This window comes from Ostrea edulis, chromosome 4 (assembly GCF_947568905.1).
Source record: "Ostrea edulis chromosome 4, xbOstEdul1.1, whole genome shotgun sequence".
Classification (NCBI taxonomy): domain Eukaryota; kingdom Metazoa; phylum Mollusca; class Bivalvia; order Ostreida; family Ostreidae; genus Ostrea; species Ostrea edulis.
Window position 1 is genome coordinate 15082525 of NC_079167.1, and position 18960 is coordinate 15101484.

At 35.0% G+C, this 18960-nt stretch overlaps 1 protein-coding gene across 1 annotated transcript in view; it reads left to right on the top strand.

Annotated features, from left to right (window-relative positions):
• The first annotated feature begins 1189 nt into the window (after nucleotides 1-1189).
• The window catches only part of LOC130053741 (relaxin receptor 1-like), a 32545-nt gene continuing 14774 nt past the window's right edge, over nucleotides 1190-18960 (top strand). The window contains exons 1-6 of the mRNA XM_056161230.1: nucleotides 1190-1420; nucleotides 1499-1583; nucleotides 1691-1789; nucleotides 2428-2595; nucleotides 16672-16937; nucleotides 17021-17105. Coding sequence (XP_056017205.1) covers nucleotides 1190-1420; nucleotides 1499-1583; nucleotides 1691-1789; nucleotides 2428-2595; nucleotides 16672-16937; nucleotides 17021-17105 — 934 coding nt within the window. The remainder of the gene's footprint in view (nucleotides 1421-1498; nucleotides 1584-1690; nucleotides 1790-2427; nucleotides 2596-16671; nucleotides 16938-17020; nucleotides 17106-18960) is intronic.

An 18960-nucleotide genomic window follows, 5' to 3' on the forward strand; every position in this document is an offset into this window, starting at 1 on the left:
TTTACAGGAGAGTTGACCCAATATTTTATATGTTTTGCCTGTAGTGAAGCTTTTGAACGTTTTTGAATCATGGCTAAATTTGCAAAGCAAACATCGCTTGTCAGAGCAAGTTGAAAAGCCTCTATTGGGTAGGTAGTTGTCTAATCTGGCCCTTACCACCAATCCTTCAATGTTAGGTGGTAAGTGGTGATATATATATATATATATATATATATATATATATATATATATATATATATATCAGTTTGAATACATTGTGTCATAAAATTGCATCGCAATAAATTGTAAAATTTCATCATACATTGCATGTTTTACAATGAACATTTTTGTAGTATTTCCATATCAACATAGGTCTTACCTCACGTGACTGTTGTCCTGGCTGTTAATATATTTCTCAGAGCAGATTTCAGGGAAATACTGGGTTTACTACTGATAAGTTTAGATAATGTTTTAAATTATCCATTATACAACAAAGCCTTCCTCATATGTTTCATACTAGAAGCTTTACTGAACATGGATGTCAATTACAAACTATCAACTCAACTTTATGACAAACAGAATTACTTCAGTTTCTCCATCATCAACTTTCCATATTTTGTAGCAATATTCCAGAATCACCAGCATATGGTGTTTATGTTTCCAAATTTGATTCGATAAGATGGCGCATGTTCTACGAATGATCAAATTGTATGGAGTTATAATGATCATCGACAGCTTGTTGTTATGTCGAATGCTGGCTGAATTGTTTCATATTTAAGTATTAGGCCGTTCTTTACATACCGATTTTTGACTACAGAGTCCCCTGTTTAGTTTTATTAAGAGAGGACTCGCAGCAAGTGTGACTAATCAACAGACGGTACTTACTCCTCCACAGCCACTGATCCCATCTGGTGTTTCTAGGGGTCTGTGTTTGCCCTATTCTGAATTTTGTATTTTTATAAGATTGTGTATCAAATCATTTCGGCGAGGAAAGTCCAGTGTTATATTAAGACCATTTTACAATATTGGGTATTCAGTTTTCTTATGTACATAATTGATTTGTACATAAAATTCTGTTCAAGTGCAATAACTGAAATCAATGCATTTAAAGTTTTTGAAAGTATTTTTTTTTTCTTCGACGAGAATCTAACTAAAATAAGTTTGTTCTTCGTAAATCTAACTGAAATAAATCATTATAGGTTCATCTACGATGTATCACCTTGCTTCGCTTTCCAATAACACAACACTATTACCTAGTTTGAAATTACCTCGCCTACGTTTTGTGTCAACCGGAAGTTGCATACACCTACAGTACAGAAGCGAAGGTATTCATCTGAAATTATCAACCGCCGCACAGACATTGACACGTCTTACAGAGAGCAGTGTATGGAAGTCTGTTAAGGTCAACATCAGACCAGAACCACAGAATCTCAACTACGAGGTATGGTAAAATACAAAGATTATAAAGTAATTGTGTTTTCGTCACGGCGCATGTAACATTAAGTCTTTTTTAATCCAGGTGCTTATAGCCCCTATACCATCCTCCTCAACTTCATTTGATGTGACAATTAATTTCATAAGTGTCCTAGATAAATTTTGCGAAGGTAAGACTTTCAAATCCGATGAAATGTGTTTTTAAAAATAAAAATACAATAAAGAATATGCGATTTACTATTTGGTAAGGTCTGTATTCAATACCTTTATAATTCAGGGTGTTTTTCCTGTTTCACTGACGGATTGTGCATAGAGAGTTCAAAATTTTGCGACTTGAAAATAGATTGTCCCGATCTTTCAGACGAGAAAAACTGTGGTAAGAGGATTTCTTTCAACATTTGCAAAAACACTAAATTATCATTGGAAACTTTCAGTTTCTATTAATGGACAATCGTGTAAGTGCTATTGGTAATCTCAGACTTTCTAAATAAAGTGGCATCCTGCATAATCTAATCATAAAACAATGCACAGAAAGTGTAGCATTTCACCCGTAATATCTACTGCATATGTGTGCACAACTTGAATGCTTACTTTTCGATAAAGTAATTTTTAAAGAAAATATGTTATAACAAAGATCCATGTTATTTCTGATTTTCCCCGCAGCCTAAAGTAGTAATCTTTGTTTTATATATCGCAGCCGTTGAACATAAAGCACTATCGAATTTATATGTATTTTTGGAAAGTACATCCTCGACCATCCTTAACACCTCCACATTAGAGGTAAATATTACGCAATCTTGCATACAGAGTTGTCGATCCTTGCAATAGAGATATTGAATATTAGGGTGTTGTTAATATAATTGATTCAGTTTTAGGGAATGCTTACTCCTCCTAGGCACCTGATTCCACCTCTAGTAATATGCAGGGGTCCGTGTTTGCCCAGCTCTCTATTTTGTATTGCTTATAAGAGTTCTGAGGTTTGTCACTGTTGGTTATCTTCACCTTTCATTTTAGCTTTTGAATGCTATCATAAGAACTATTACGCTGGGTTTCGGAAAGAAACCAGTTCTCTTCAACAATGCGCCAACAATCGATGTATGTTTGGTCAGAGGTCAAGAGGAATACCCGGATGTCTCGCTGGAAATAAAAACCAATGGGCACCTTGCAATGTTCCGGAATGTGGTAAAATAAAACTGTCTATTAAAATGTCACTTACATTTATAATTATATAAGCATGTATGAAAAATGTTACATTTTGTAACATATAATGTCTAAACGAGCAGAATTGCCAAAATGATATATATAGACCTATCCAGTATTATCTTGACGAGTAATCTCCCGTGCGTTACGATCGACGCGCCACGGTTAAACATAACTTTAGGTATAGACACGGCGTCGTAGGAAACACACTGTGCGATCTCGCTTTCCGCTCCATATCTTTAGAATGATGTACTTTTCGATGCTCTTTTTGTGTGGTGTTCCCTTTGAATACTTTTCAGATATATTTACAACACTTCTGTACCGATGTACTTTATCATACAACATTTTTTTCGTATTTAATCTGTGAACATTGATGTCCCCATTTCGTCAATATCGGATTTTTTCTTCGAATTTAGAAAGTTTATGCACTTCGTTTTTCAAAAAAGGGGGATGAACCGGAAAGAAAGATTACTTTACAATTGTTTAAATTTCTTGACAAGCACAAATCAATTTGAAATATGAACTACAAATCTTTACAACGCACCAAATCAAACCAAATAAATAAATAAATGAAAAACTTTCCCAACCTTCAATTTTGTATTTCCAACCTCACCCTTTGGACATAAAATTTGTCATTCCTAAAAGAGTGATGATACTAACGAGGTACTTTTCAGCCTTGGTGTTTTTTGTAATCACTCCCAGACTAGCAATTATATGTATCAGTCCACACAAATTCTTGGACAAAAAACAGTGTTTTCTCCATTATTAACAATTCAAGATTTCCATTTATAATTTTTTTTAAAAAGTTCAATTAAACCATTTCTTGGAAGTATGTATAAAACAGAGGATACCAGTGAGATCAATGTTTACGAGAAGAATCTGCAAATATTTGAAATATTTCATCAAAATTAAAATTTCATCATGTTATTTTTGATAGCTCTAAACGCTGTGCGTAATGATATAACTCATTAAAAAAGGAGAGGTCAGTTATTAGCAAAATGAGATTAAGCGCACATAACCTTGCCATACATGTCTATACCAACACATGAATGATTTTGTAATATATGTAACACTTGAGCAATTAAAAACTAATTTCATTTTCTATTCAACTGTAAAAAAAAAAAAAAAATACAACCACCATAGAGAATTTTTTTAAAGAAACTTGTTAATTTTTTCTCAAAGATCAGTTCTGTCTAATATTCAAAAAGTCGAGCTATGTTTTAATAGTAAATCCCCAATTAAATTACTGGAAAAAAGAAGATAACATACTCATTCATCAACAAATGCATTTTAACTAGAAATGATATGCAAAAATATATTTAGAATATAAGTGTATGTTAATGCATTTTGTATATAATCATACTTGTTAATTACTTTTTACAGTGATTAATATTACTGAGTTAACTGATGTACATTCTTGATATGTTGGGCCTTTGTGTTTGTGCCAATATATATTTGCATTTGTATCTGCTTCAAATGACCGAATTTCAAGAAAAATCTTAGTGCAATTAAAAATATGGCTAACAATTGGTACTATATGGGAGAATTTCTTGAGAGAGGGCAGGCTTTCTCTAATTATTTCTGCAGGGGAATTGAACACAAGGGATCATATCACCTGTAATAACACTTTTACCCATGTAGGTTAGTGAAAATATTTAAGCCATTTTGCTTTGTACAAGAGGGGACAGAATTTCATGTATGTTGTAATCAATGCATTACTATATATGAGTTTCATTTTGGAAACTGGAAAGATAGAATTTCTATGGAAGTTTCATTTTTAATTTTTTTCTGGGAGTAGGGAGATGAATCATTTACCTTTCTTTTAACGATTTGCTTTGAGATATGTCACTGACTGAATGCGACTAAAATGCAAAATGGAATAATGATTGTTATTGGTAGGTTTGTTATATATGAAATGTAACTCGAGCATATTCTTGAATCAGATTTCAGAGTTCATACTTTTATTGAATCATTTGGATTTTTATGATTGACTGCTTTCACCTACATATGTAGTAACACTGTTGTTCCATTGCATTATCCTCAGATGAAAATGTAAATAACCTTGATGACAGGGCAAATGTAGAGGATTCGGATTGTAAACAACAGAGCACATACTAGTATATTACTCTTCAAATTCTCAGTTTACACCCACTACTTACATAAAATATTATATTAAACACAATTGTCCATTTGTTAACAAGTACAAAATATTATAAGAAAATACACAACTCGAGTGTAAACATAAATACAGACTATATTATATATATTGTTTGTTTTTCATTTGCAGATTTTAGTATTTGATAATAACATTCATATACATTCAAACACATAGTATAATCACCATGTGATCTCAAGGTTGGCAGTAATCATATAAAGAGTGGAAAGACATTAATCAAACATATTTTCCCAAACAACCCAGATTGTACTGAATTTTTTTTATATTAGTTTTTTTTTTTAAAAAATATATATACAATGGTCAATTTCATATCTATATAGTACTATACTGTACAACAAATTTCCCGCTGCCAGCTATTCTCTTTTCGGATATTAGTGAGGTCATAAATTACGTCATGACCACCGTGCACAATTCCGCAGCAGTTCGCACATGGAAATTCAGGAGGTAAGATGGAATTTTTCTTTAAGTCTTAAGAAAAAAGAAGTTGTAGTTAAGACCAAGACTACATATATATATATATATATATGTGTGTGTGTGTGTGTATATATATATATATATATATATATATATATATATATATATATATGTATAGGCTCCTGGCTTTTAATTTTGCTAACTTTTGCCTATTTTGATTTTGGATTCATGTATTCTGGTTAATTTTGACAACATCCCCCCCCCCCCATTTCATACTACCTGAATTTCCCTTTCACAGTTTGATTAAATTTACTTTACATATTGTTGGAGAAATAAAATGCCAAGAATAAAGGGAGAGCAACTTCCGACCAGGGGAAAAAAGAGGTGGATACCCGCTGCTGTAAGCGAGTCCGAGTGTTATTGATGATTAGGGTCAGTTCACGGGTGTTAACGACACTCCTTTGCTACGATTTACTGATGAACAGGCGCAGTAGATCACAGATGCTATCTTTGCGGGCATGGCGGCCAGTGTAACCAAGGCTCCCATCCCAGTCAGGGCCACGAACGCAAGGCTACCCCTTCAGGTAATGCAGATTTGGCCTTTATTTTTTAATGAAAATGGGGTAATAGTTACTCGCCTCGGCAAGCGCCTAGTTTTTATCTTGAGCTGGGTTACAATGTGCCCAATAAATCAAAGTTTAAATTGCTAATGGCCAATATGTCAATCTAGCCAAATTGATGCATAATTATTCGGACCCCAATGATCAAACAAAATACATATCACTTCAGGATGGTAACGTAGCTGTGGCTAAAAAAATCTAAGCTCAAATCTATCACATATATCCAAGTCTGGACAGATTTATTCCTTGTTTACTCATCTATCTTTGCCACTGTGCATCCAGAATGCATCAATTCTTTATTTAAGTATATGCACACAATTCGCTTGGGGGCTAGCAGGTCACCTGGTTTGGGCTGGCGTGACTATGATATTCAGTTTCGTTTAAAGAAAGAGCAAAACCCCAGTATGTCATTTGCTAGCGTCGATCAGGAACTGTGGTTGTTGTATATGCAAGCCCCTTCAGTAACCCCCTTCCCAGTGACTGAAGATGATATGGCAGGTGGAAGTCAAAATCCACGGAATATTCTTTCTAAGGTTTAAAAAAAAGGGGGGGGGGTTTACATACGATATCTAGAGCTAAAAATTCAAAGCCCTGATCTTTTCAAGGATCAAGTCAACTAAGTATTTGGGCAATTGTTTTCCCCAGTGAACACAACAATCATTTCCTGTCGGATCCCATAGTATCCGTAACCCCCAATGTTGGTGACCATGGCTGCTCTAGCCTTTTTGGATTGATGGGAGAAATATTGATGATGGGGTTTATTATGGTGCAAGTTTAATTGGTCCTTAGTGGGCAACAGTTTGTTCTGGCCAATATTTAATCATTTCATGAATAGACAACTATTCAACGGGGAAAATACTTCAATTTTATATTTTGGTGACTGGCTCTTGCGTGGATTTTAGTGTGGTGTTCATTGATTGACGGTATTCATTGATTGACGATCAATTGCTCAAATGTGTCTAGGGATGCCCATTTAAGCAAAATTATTGCCGACTCTCCTTTTGTGCAAGTATACAGATATAGCACATCAAATTGTTATACCCCCCCCCCCCCCTTCCCTTCAAAGAAGAGGAGCATATTGGTTTGCACCTGTCGGTCGGTCGGTAGATCACATGTCCGCTTAATATCTTGAGAATCATTCACTTGATGATAATGATATTTCATGTGTTGGTTGGTTATAAGTAGAAGAGGACCCCTATTCTTTTTCAGGTCAAAAGGTCAAGGGTCAATCTACTCTGGACATAGGAATATAATGTCCGCTCAATATCTTGAGAGCCCTTTGCTTGACAGACATCAAACTTGGTACATTGGTACATTTTAGGAGAAGATGACTCCTATTGATTTTGAATTCACATGGTCAAAGGTCAAGGGTCAAACTGGAAATAGAAATATAATGTCCGCTCAATATCTTGAAACCCTTTGCTTGATAGACATCAAACTTGGTACACTGGTATATCTTCAGAAGAAGATGACTCCTATTGATTTTGAGGTCACAAGGTCACAGGTCAAGGGTCAAACTATACATGGGAATATACTGTCTGCTCAGTATCTTGAGAACCCTTTGCTTGACAGAAATCAAACTTGGTACATTGATACGTCTTCAGAAGAAGATGACCCCTATTGATTTTGAGGTCACATGGTCAAGGGTCACACTGGACATAGGAATATACCGTCCGTTCAATATCTTGAGAACCCTTTGCTTGACAGATATCAAACTTGGTACACTGATACATCGTCAGGAGAAAAGGACCCCTATTGATTTTGAGATGACATCTTTAAAGGTCAAGGGTCAAACTGGACATTGGAATATACAATCTGCTCAATATGTTGAGAACCCTTTTCTTGACAGACATCAAACTTGGTACACTTGTACGTCTTCAGGAGATGATGACCCCTATTGATTTTGAGGTCACATGGTCCAAGGTCAAACTGGTCATAGGAATATACTGTCCGTCCAATATCTTGAGAACCCTTTGCTTGACAGACATCAAACTCAGTACATCTTCAGGAGAAGATGGAGAAGATGATCCCTATTGATTTTGAGGTCACATGTTTAAAGGTCCAGGGTCAACCTGGACATTGCAATATACTGTCCGCGCAATATCTTGAGAACCCTTTGCTTGACAGACATCAAACTTAGTACACTGGTGTATATTCAGGAGAAGATGACTCCTATTGATTTTATGGTCACATTGTCAAAGGTCAAGGGTCAAAATCGACATAGTAATATATTGTCCACTCAATATCTTGATAACCCTTTTGCTTGACAGACATCAAACTTAGTACACTGGTACATCTTCAGGAGAAGATGACCCATATTGATTTTGAGGTCAAAAGTCAATAGTTGAACTGGACATGGTAATATATTGTCTCCTATATTTTAAGAATTATTTACTTGATTGACACCAAACTTGATGCACTGGTACAGCATAAGGAGTAGATGACCCCTATTGATTTTAGGTCACATGGTCAATTCACTCTTGACATAGGAAGATATTGTCTGATCAATATCTTTCATTGATGATACTACTATCAATTAAATGATAGGTGTGTATAACCCTTTTCAATTTTGCACCATGGGGGGGGGGGGGGGGGGGGGGTATATCTGTTTAACAAACATCTCTTGTTATTTTAGTGTTCACTGATTGATGACGTGATCACATTTTGTTAAGGGATGCACATTTAAGCAAAATTGTTGCTGGCTCCTTTTTGTATATACATTGTAGATCTATATGTTGTATATTAAATTGTTATTTTAGTGTTCACTGATGACATGATCACATTTTGTTAAGGGATGCCCATTTCTGGCCCTCCTTTTGTATATATATATATTGAATTGTTATTTCAGTGTTCACTGATTGATGACGACACGTGATAATATTTTGTTAGGGATGCCCATTTAAGCAACATTGTTGCTGGCTCCCTTTTTATGCCCCCGAGATCGAAGATCGGGGGGGGGGGGGGTTATTGTTTTTGTCATTCTGTCTGAAACTTTAACCTTGCTAATAACATTTGAACAGTAAGAGCTAGAGCTTTGATATTTCACACGAGTATTCCTTGTGAGTTTTCCTCGGTGTTAACTGAAGGATGCCCAATTAAACAAAATTGTTGTTGGTTCCCTTTGTAGCATATTGAGCATTAAAAACCTTATTTGTAGTGTTCACTGAATGATGACGTGATCACTTTTATTAGGGATACCCATTTAAACAAATCGTTGCTGGCTCGTTGTATTTACACGGTGCATGTAATCAGGTCATACTTGCTGTTCTTCTGGTGTTCAGTGATCTTGTTTTGCTTAGGGCCATCCACGTGAGGCAATTGCACTGTAATTCCATATTGCTGATTTACCTGGGGTGCTTACAGAAAGATGAGATTTTCGACGATTCTACAGTTTTACTATTATTCTTTGTGTGTGTTTGGAGATGATAGTTCCAACCTATTATGAGGGTTTACCTTTTTGTCTATGACTACCACTACTTGGGGAGGGTCGGCTCTACTGGTGGCGCAGTCTATGCAGTGGCTACATAGTCTAGTGGCGGAGATTCAGCTTGCCAGTAGAGCTCACCTGGATTTTTCATTCATTTAATTGATATTTCAAATATAAATAAACATTATCTTATTTTTCCCCGGATTTACATCTGGTCCCAGGGTTCACTTCGGTTTATGGTTATTCTCCTTGCAGCCGTGATCATTACCGCCAATAAATCTAATAAGCTACAAGTCTGTCTATTTTGTTTTGTGTTTACCAGATTGCTTGCCTATGTGTATACCATATTTTGTCTTTGATAATGGGATTTAACTCATCGAAGTTAAATCGGTTTATCTAAGCTAAATATCAATATTAATCATTAATCTGGATCACCGGGGTAATTCCCCGCTGCCGGCTATTCTCTTTTCGGGTATTAGTGAGGTCATAAATTACGTCATGACCACCGTGCAAGATTCCCCAGCATTTCGCACATGGAAATTCACCCACCCAGCCCTCTCCGTGAACTGAAATTGTACATGTCTTAATTTGTTGTCGGTGTTTTGGCTTTGTTTTTTGTATTTTCAGGCAAGAACCTATTATGGAGAGCCATTCCTCCGTCACGGCTGCCATTTCCGAGTGGGTGGAGATTCAGCTTGCCAGTAGAGCTCACCTGGATTTTTCATTCATTTAATTGATATTACAAATATAAATAAACATTATCTTATTTTTTCCCGGGTGTACATCTGGTCCCAGGGTTCACTTCGGGTTGTGTTTTTTCTCCTTTCACTAGTTATGAGCAGCCGTGATCATTACCGCCAATAAATCTAATAAGCTACAAGTCTGTCTATTTTCTTTTGTGTGTACCAGTTTGCTTGCCCATGTGCATACCATATTTTGTCTTTGATAATTGTTACTATGATGAGGAAACAAGTGTGCTTAACTGCAGACTATGAGTTTATGGATGTCAATTAAACTAATTGTTACTTCAAGGCAACTGTTACATGTAGTAAAGCAATGAATATGATATGATATATAAGCAACATGCAGACAGGTTGTAACAAATCACATTAATTCATGTGTGGGATGGTTAGGTAGGATAAAGCGCATAATGTTGAGAATGACAGGGTTCAAATATTGCAGATTAAGAGGCAATAAAGATGCTCAATATTAATATTTTAATTTATGTAACTGTAATTTCTTTAATAGGTAAAATTTAAATAAATGTTCATGTAAGTGTGACTGTATAACTTATTACATGTAATTGTTTGAATATTTTTTATTCTGTATATAACTAATTATGATAATGCAAAAGACATGACCTATATTGAATACCCTCTCCTTAAACTTATTCATCACATGTAATGTGATGAATCAATTTGTACCAGGTCCTATTATTTGATTGTAATTAGTGAGTTCAATTTAGTATCTATATTCTTATTCGAATAATACTTCCATAAATAAGTTCATTATTCTTACCCAGTTGCTAAATAATTCTATCTTTATTGAATAAGACAACTGTTATTCACGAATAAATGTTGAAGCAGTTTCATAGCACTATTGTAATTACATACAAAAACATCAAAGGGACCGGGGGGGGGGGGGGGGAGGGGGTTCTCATGACCGTTTCACCATCTTTTTTGTTACAAAATGCACACAACCAACCCTGCAATTTTATATATATATATATATATATATATATATATATATATATTATTATTCAGCTATTGAATGAACTCCTATTAATCCCTTACACGATTCAGTTGCAAGATTTCCTTTTAGAATTTTTCATAATTAAAAACCAGAAACACTGAGAAAAGCTTTAATTTGTAGCAGAATCACTTCTTTTAAATTCAAGCGATAAATTAATGATTTGTGTAATATGTCTTTATAAAATCAGAATTTGTTCCCATCCTGATCATGGTTTATGCGTTTGACAACAACTATGACTTCGTACAGTAATATCAAGGACTTCAAAGGGGGATTTTATACGAGAAATTGTGTGGGTAAAAACTAGTGACAAATACCTTTTTAGGTGTCTAGAAGGAAGTCAGTAAGTTCTTGGCATGACATCATTACAACAAGTCAGTGTCAATCTTTTATTTGCTTCGCGTAAGCAACGTTAATGGAAAATATGAAAAATTATCGCATAATAAAATGGCTTGAAAACGAAACCGGAAGTGCCTTTTAACCGATTAGGAAAGGTAACTCTTACAAAAAATATGGCAGCCGTAATACTGAATACTTGATAGGTATATTATTTTTTCTTATAGTGTCTGTACAACACAAAAATCCTATGATTGTATGTCAGTCATTTTATTCACAATTCCGTATTCAGTTAAATTAGTTTTGATGTGTTCATTTTCAAAACTTTAATTTTTTCGTGATGTTCATTTCTTAAATGGCCTGTTCCGTGGGGATCTGGTTTAGAATAGTTTCTCAGTACCCCCTTGGTTGTCGTAAGAGGTGACTAAATGGGGCGGTCCTTCGGATGAGACCGCAAAATCTGAGGTTCCTTGTCACAGCAGGTGTGGCACGATAAAGATCCCTCCCTGCTCAATGGTCATAAGCGCCGAGCATAGGCCTAAAGAGGGTGTTGCACCAAAACGGGAAATTTCCCTAATCGGAGCTCCGTTCAAGCACTCATCACGTAGAACTGACCTTCATCCATTTTATACTCTTATTGCGTATTTGCCATTTAAATACCTGTAGGATTCACCAGTACTAAGGACAAGCCTACATGTAATACATTTTATGTGTCAATACATTATACATGTAATCTAAACATAATTTTTGAAATCGTGAAAATTAAATTGTCTTCTTTTTTTCTTCTGAGTATCAGATACAATGTATACGGTTACATGTTACGAGTGTATCAAATATTTAATATTCTATACAACTGCAGTCTAAAAGCTCTTATACTCGTATGTATCATTTTCTACAACCAACAGTTGATAACTGTGCATAAATCTTGCCACAAAACAAAATATGGGAAGTTTAATACGCATTAATAAAGTTCAACATAATTCAAAGTACGTGCATCTGAAAACATTGATTTACCATTATAGCAATTTGCTACTGGAATACATATCATCTTATCCACTTCTACTGTTTAACGGTTATTTACCTTGTTTGGCCTTAAAGTTTTTCTTTCAAAGCTTTGCAAAGTTCACAACGGTTTTTCGTCAAAGGCACCATGCCTTTGTCAACACCTTTTACTCAGAAAAACATACAACCTTGACTATTAAAACACAAGTATTACATGTTGCATTCGGTGTGTTTGTTGCGAGTCCTATTCACAAACTAAACAGTGTACAAATTAGAAGCTTATTTCAAACTCGGCACATTGTAATAAACAGATATTTGACAAGAAACATTTATAAAAACTAAAAAGAACTAGAAGTGCTTTCCAATTAAGAAAAAATCTACTGATGGAAAACGTAATATGAAAAATAAATCTGTTCGTGAGGGATTCGAACCCGGTAGTTTTAAAAAAGGAAACATCGTTACCTATAAAAGTCGATTACTTTACCCACTGAACCACTCAGTAGACCATACATTATAAAGGAAAATTAACGTAAAGGTGAAGTTAAAAATAATATCAGTGAAGTCGTTTCGATTTTTTGAAATTTACTACAAAATACCCTCGTGAAACAAAATTTCAAAGCGACAGTTTTTTAGTGAAAAACTTGAGGAACATGTTCATGCTAAATTTATTTTGTTTCACGGAGGCAGTTTTTTTCTGAAATTTGGGGATACCCCTCCATATTACCGCTAAAAACCATATAAATCTCTTATTGCTTGATTTAAACTCAAATCATATTGGCTAGTTTTTGTCAATACACGTCTTTTAAAACTTGTTTTCACAAATGTTTGAATGAAGACATAAGTTCCAATTGGTTTTATCATCTATTTGAACAACTTAATTTTATCGATCTTTCATGCAACACATTTAGGGAAATTAAAATGAGAAATGCAACACCTTCTTTTGCAGCCCTTCACCGGAAATGGTGACGTCTTCATGTGAGTGAAATATTCTCGAGAGGGACGTTAAATAATATTCAATCAATCAAATATGACCTAAAATCGGAGGTCCCGTATCTCGGTAGGCGTTGGTAACCCCACTGATATGACCCTGAGAGCTAATTATAGGACTTCCAGTACATCTGGTGTCGTCTCAATATGAGTGGAAAATTCTCAACAGAACATAAAAGAAACGAACAACCTTTATATACTAATTTACGTGCATGCGTCACTACTTCACTTTCCTACTTTATTTGCTTAATTCTATCGTAGACTTTAGATGTTTAATATGTTCTTTATTTCCAAGTTGTAAGAAAGTATCAATGCATTGTAGATACAAAGAGCCTAAGTTGTGATTTTGAAGAGAACATGTGTGGCTGGAGACAGATGTTAGGGGGGTTGAAATGGAGACGCCAGACAGACGCAAATACAGGTGAGAGAAGTACTCGAACATTTAAAGCAATCAAGAGAGACAGAGATTTTGTTTGGTCTTCTAAGGATTAATGCTGATTTCTTTAAGATTCATGTACATGTATCTCACGCAACGAAGTTACAGAGAGTATAATGTTTTTAACCCGTCCGTCAGTCCATTTATTGTAAGCGCAACTCCTCTGATACCGTTCAACAGAATTTCGTGAAACTTTGTAGTTATTAAGGCCACATTGTGTAAATGTACATATTCCCAGGAAAGTCTGATTCAATATTTTTTCTGGGAGTTATGCCCCTTTTGAACTCAGAATGTCGAGCCTGTCTGTCCTGTTCTTGCAGTAATGCATAGCATTAGTTACCTTTCATTATGTGAAGCATTGTCAAGGAATGTTGGGGCGTAGGGTATATGAGCTTGCTCACTTTCTTTCATTTAGGTTCTAATAATACTTACATAATTGTTATGGTACGAAAGTACTACAGACAACTAGAGGTTCAGTGGCGATATTTTTATTCTATGTTATCATGCATTATGATATAAAGCATTACCACTCGATCCTCAATATTGCGGAAACGAAACGAAAACCAATATACATGTGCAAGGTGAAGGCAATTAAATTGACAATACGGAATGGAATGTAAAAACGAATATGGACCCCAGCAGAGGTAATGCATGTATAAAAAGGTGAATATAGCGAACAGTAATGAATATCAAATAGAGAGTTGGGCAAACACGGACCCCTGGACATACCAAAGGTGGGATCAGGTTCTTAGGAGGAGTAAGCATCCCCTGTCGACCTGTCACACCCGCCGTGAGCTCTATATAGTGATCAGATAAACAGAGTTATCCGTAGTCAAAATCAGCGTGCCAAGAACGGCCTAACACGTCAGACAGCATTAGACCTAATGATAGGTTGTATTATTAAAGTAGATCGTTATAACAACCATAGGATTTGCAAAATGCTGATTTTAAACGAGACTGTTGAAACTCCAGCACCATCAACTAGTTTGTCAGTAGACTGCTTTGATTTAAAAACTCATCATACGCAGAGCAAGCTCTTGCGTATCGAATCACTTGATCAAAATAATTCAATAAAAAAGCAGGAAAATATGCAGTTCAATATTTGTATTCACCTGAGGATGGATGTTGAAATCCAGAAAGCGCTTGTAATTTAAGTATATTTTGGAACTGCATATTTACCTGCTTTTTTATTGAGTTTTATATATATATATATATATATATATATATATATATATATATATATATATATATAGAGAGAGAGAGAGAGAGAGAGAGAGAGAGAGGTGCTAATGGAATATTGCTACATAAATATGGGAAGTTGACGATGGAAAAGCTGAAATCATCCCGTTTGTCATTTCGTACATGCATGGCAGATTTGAAAAAGAATTTGATATTACTCCTCCTAGGCACCTGATCCCACCTCTGGTGTGTCCAGGGGTCCGTGTTTGCCCAACGATCTATTTTATATTGCTTATAGGAGTTATGAGATTGATCACTGTTCGTTATCTTCACCTTGCATTAGAAAATGTTTTTGAAATACTATATGTATGTCGTTTTTTGAAAAATCGTTCCGGAAAGATATAATTACGTCAAATTATAAAAAAAAAATCTTGCGTACTGATTCGAATGAGATTACACAATTGCAGTATCAATATTTCTAACGAATATTAGGAATTGACTGATTAAACAACAGCCATTTAAAGATAATGAAGTATTTCTGTACCAATTTTGCTAAGAAATTCTTCCGACCAATATTGAGTCGGAACTAGCTCGTTGAATAATGACTTTTGAATGTAATACGTCCGAGGAATATAGGTAGCGTTGGGACATAAAAATGAAGCTCTTACTTGTAGGAGTAGATAAGACAAATAAATATATTTCTGTAGCAAACAATAAAAGGCATATACATTTATTTGGTGAGATTAAGCTTTGGAAAGCATAAAACATGTGGGTTTTAGGATCATTTTTCTATTTCACGCAGTGCTTCATTTTACACATTGTATATCAAAATGCTATTAGAGCGCACCAGTGCATACATTCCATCTAAAATTTAGACATGAAATGAAATAAAAACATATGTTGTCAGTGAACTCGAAACAAAAGGCACCATAATTTGTGACAAAGTCTTCTATATTTGCTTCTTGATGAAGGCAAACTGACAGTCCAACTTCATAACAAACGGGATGACGTAATCTTCTCCGTCATCAACTTCCCATATTTATGAAGCGATATTCCATTATCAAGTGCATATGGTGTTTATGTTTCGGTTGATTCAATACGCGAAAGCATTTCTTTGTATGATCAATTTTAAAATCTATGCATGCTACTGTCAAATAAGTTATTGAAGTTACAGGAGTTTCAACAGTCTCGTTTGAAGTCAGCATTTCGCAAATTCTATGGTCGTTATAATGATTTCGTTTTTGCAAATACAACCTGTACTTTCTGACGTGTTGCATACCAATTGTTAGACCATTTTTTACATACCAATTGTTAGGCCGTTCTTTACATACCATTTGTTAGGCCGTTTTTTACGTACCGATTGTTAGGCCGTTCTTTACATGCTGTTTTTGACTAAGGATTAATAGTGATCAATCTAACCAATCCCACAAACAATACAAAATAAAGAGTAGGACAAACACGGGCCCCGGGGACACACCAGATGTGGGATCAGATGTCTAGGAGGAGTAAGCATTCCCTGTTGACCTGTAACACCCGCCGTGAGACACGCATCTTGATATGATCGTTTCTTCACTTTTCATATTATCTTGGAATAATTGTTATAAGTCAATATAAAACCCAAACTTTACACAGAATCATCATCCCAAGATCAGCTTGATGAAATAATATGAAAATTGACTCATGTACTGTACTAAGATGTACATTAATTATATCTTATTCATTAATATTTCAGGAGAATTGTTTGCTCTCTCTCAAAGAGTATCGAAGATTAATGAAAGCTTGGAGGACAGAGCTGTTTTATACAGTACAATTCAGCCAGTATCAACGGAATTTGGTTGTATTACAATGAAGTACTCTGGTCACAATGTAAATTTTGACGTCTTCATAACCAACGGAACGACTTTTGATCCAGACGAACCAATATTCTATCATCAAAACGTACAGACAGACAAATACATCTCTACAAGCTTCCAGACTCCTACCGATGTCCCATATATGGTAGGAAATACAAACATCTTACATTTCTAAAAAGAATTTACTCATATAGTAATACTTTAATATGTACTAATGATCTTTTACAGGTAATTGTTAATGTACGATTTGAATCCAGTTCATCGAGCATCATACGACTTCTGAATATAAACCATGAAACGGGAATTTGTAAAGGTTGTATAGGTTTTGATTCTCTACAATCTAGTTGTAGTATAGATAGAATGTAAGGTTTTAGGAAGAAGCACTCCACAGAATCACATTGGTTATTACGTTACTAGGGACTGTCAGCACCACCTCTGACTAACATAAGCGACATCTCTTAATGTATCAGGAAATCATAATTCATTCATATTCAGTAAACAGAATTATATTGGTGAAGCGTTCCAGAGTGAAAAATATCGAAATGACCCGTGACATGATTATGAAATTTGGTTTGCTCGAGAGAAAAAAACAACGCACTTGACATTATGTATGATTTACCGTATAAATTGGTACCGTATAAGTTTTACATTATGACCCCTGGGTCGAGGCTTCTGCTGGTGGACTGTTAGTACCTGAGGGTCTCTACAGCCCAGTAGGTAAGTACTTCGTTACTAGCGTGAAAATACGGATGTATATTTAAGGTATTCCATGTATAATGAAAGGATAATGAACAGCTTTGAAGGATTTAGATCAACATAAATGTTTATTGTTAAATAATGATGACAGTGAAGCAGATGAAATTCACATGACTGGTAAATGATTAGAAGCTGACCTTTTTGCACTTAAGACTTTTTGGAAGAGTTATCTGCCCTTTGTAAAAATAAGAAAAATCTAATTTTCTAAAAATATGTGTGGTCAATGATTAATTTTATTTCATATTTTCAGTAAGAGAAAGTGTATGTAACTTTCTACCAAGAGATTTGTATGAAAATATAATTTCTTTTTAAAATATTGTAATAAAACATGCTTTTCCCATATACTTCAATGTTAAAGTCTAGGTGAAATAAATCACGCAGTAAACAAAATTTTGAAAATTCCTATGGTGGATTATTTTTATTTGATGAACCCTTCAAAATGATACCATTTTTACAAATATTCCACCATCCATTTATTAGATATGAAATATGGTTATTATACACTGAATACCTTAATTGCTGTTATAAAATTTAGAAATTCATTTCAAAATTAAGGATTATCTCCCTCATGCACAGCTCTTATCCTTACACGAGTTTGATTCCACCTTTTTTGGCACGCTGTTTTTGGCTATATAAAGCTCTAAAACTTCATTGTTATTTCGGATTTCCAACATTTCGGTTGAGCATCACTGAAGAGACATTATTTGTCGAAATACGCATCTAGTGCATCAAAATTGGTACCGTATAAGTTTTACATATAACATCAAATAATTAAAGCCTATGTTTTTGTAAATCTAATCTAGACTTTAAACATTAGATGGCACATTACTTTACTACGAAACTTAAAATGCGTCAATATTTATAAAATTGTCTATCGTGTGACATGTACGATACGCTAGTTTGCAACCTAACACACATGTTTAAGTGGTGTGCATACGGCTGAAGTATCTCTTAAATGAAAGGTGAAGAAAACGAACAGTGATCAAAGCAATACAAAATAGACAGCTGGGCAAACACGGACCCCTGGACACACCAGATATGGGATCAGGTGACTAGGAGGAGTAAGCATCCCCTGTCGACCGGTCACACCTGCCGTGAGCCCTATATCCTGATCAGGTAAACAGAGATATCCGTAGTCAAAATAAGTGTGCGATGTAGATAATAAGATTATTTCTTTCCTCATTTGCCAGGGATACGATTCTATCAGTGATATAAAAAAAACCAAGAGCACCACAGGCCTTATCGGTCACGTCAGTACTAGTTAAACCTATCACTACTCACAAGGATTATGAAATTTAGAAAGAAAAAATCCTGTTCTGAATATCTAAGCTAAATTCTAATATTCAGCAACAGTATGTAAAACTTATACGGTACCAATTTTGATGCACCAGATGCGCATTTCGACAAATAAT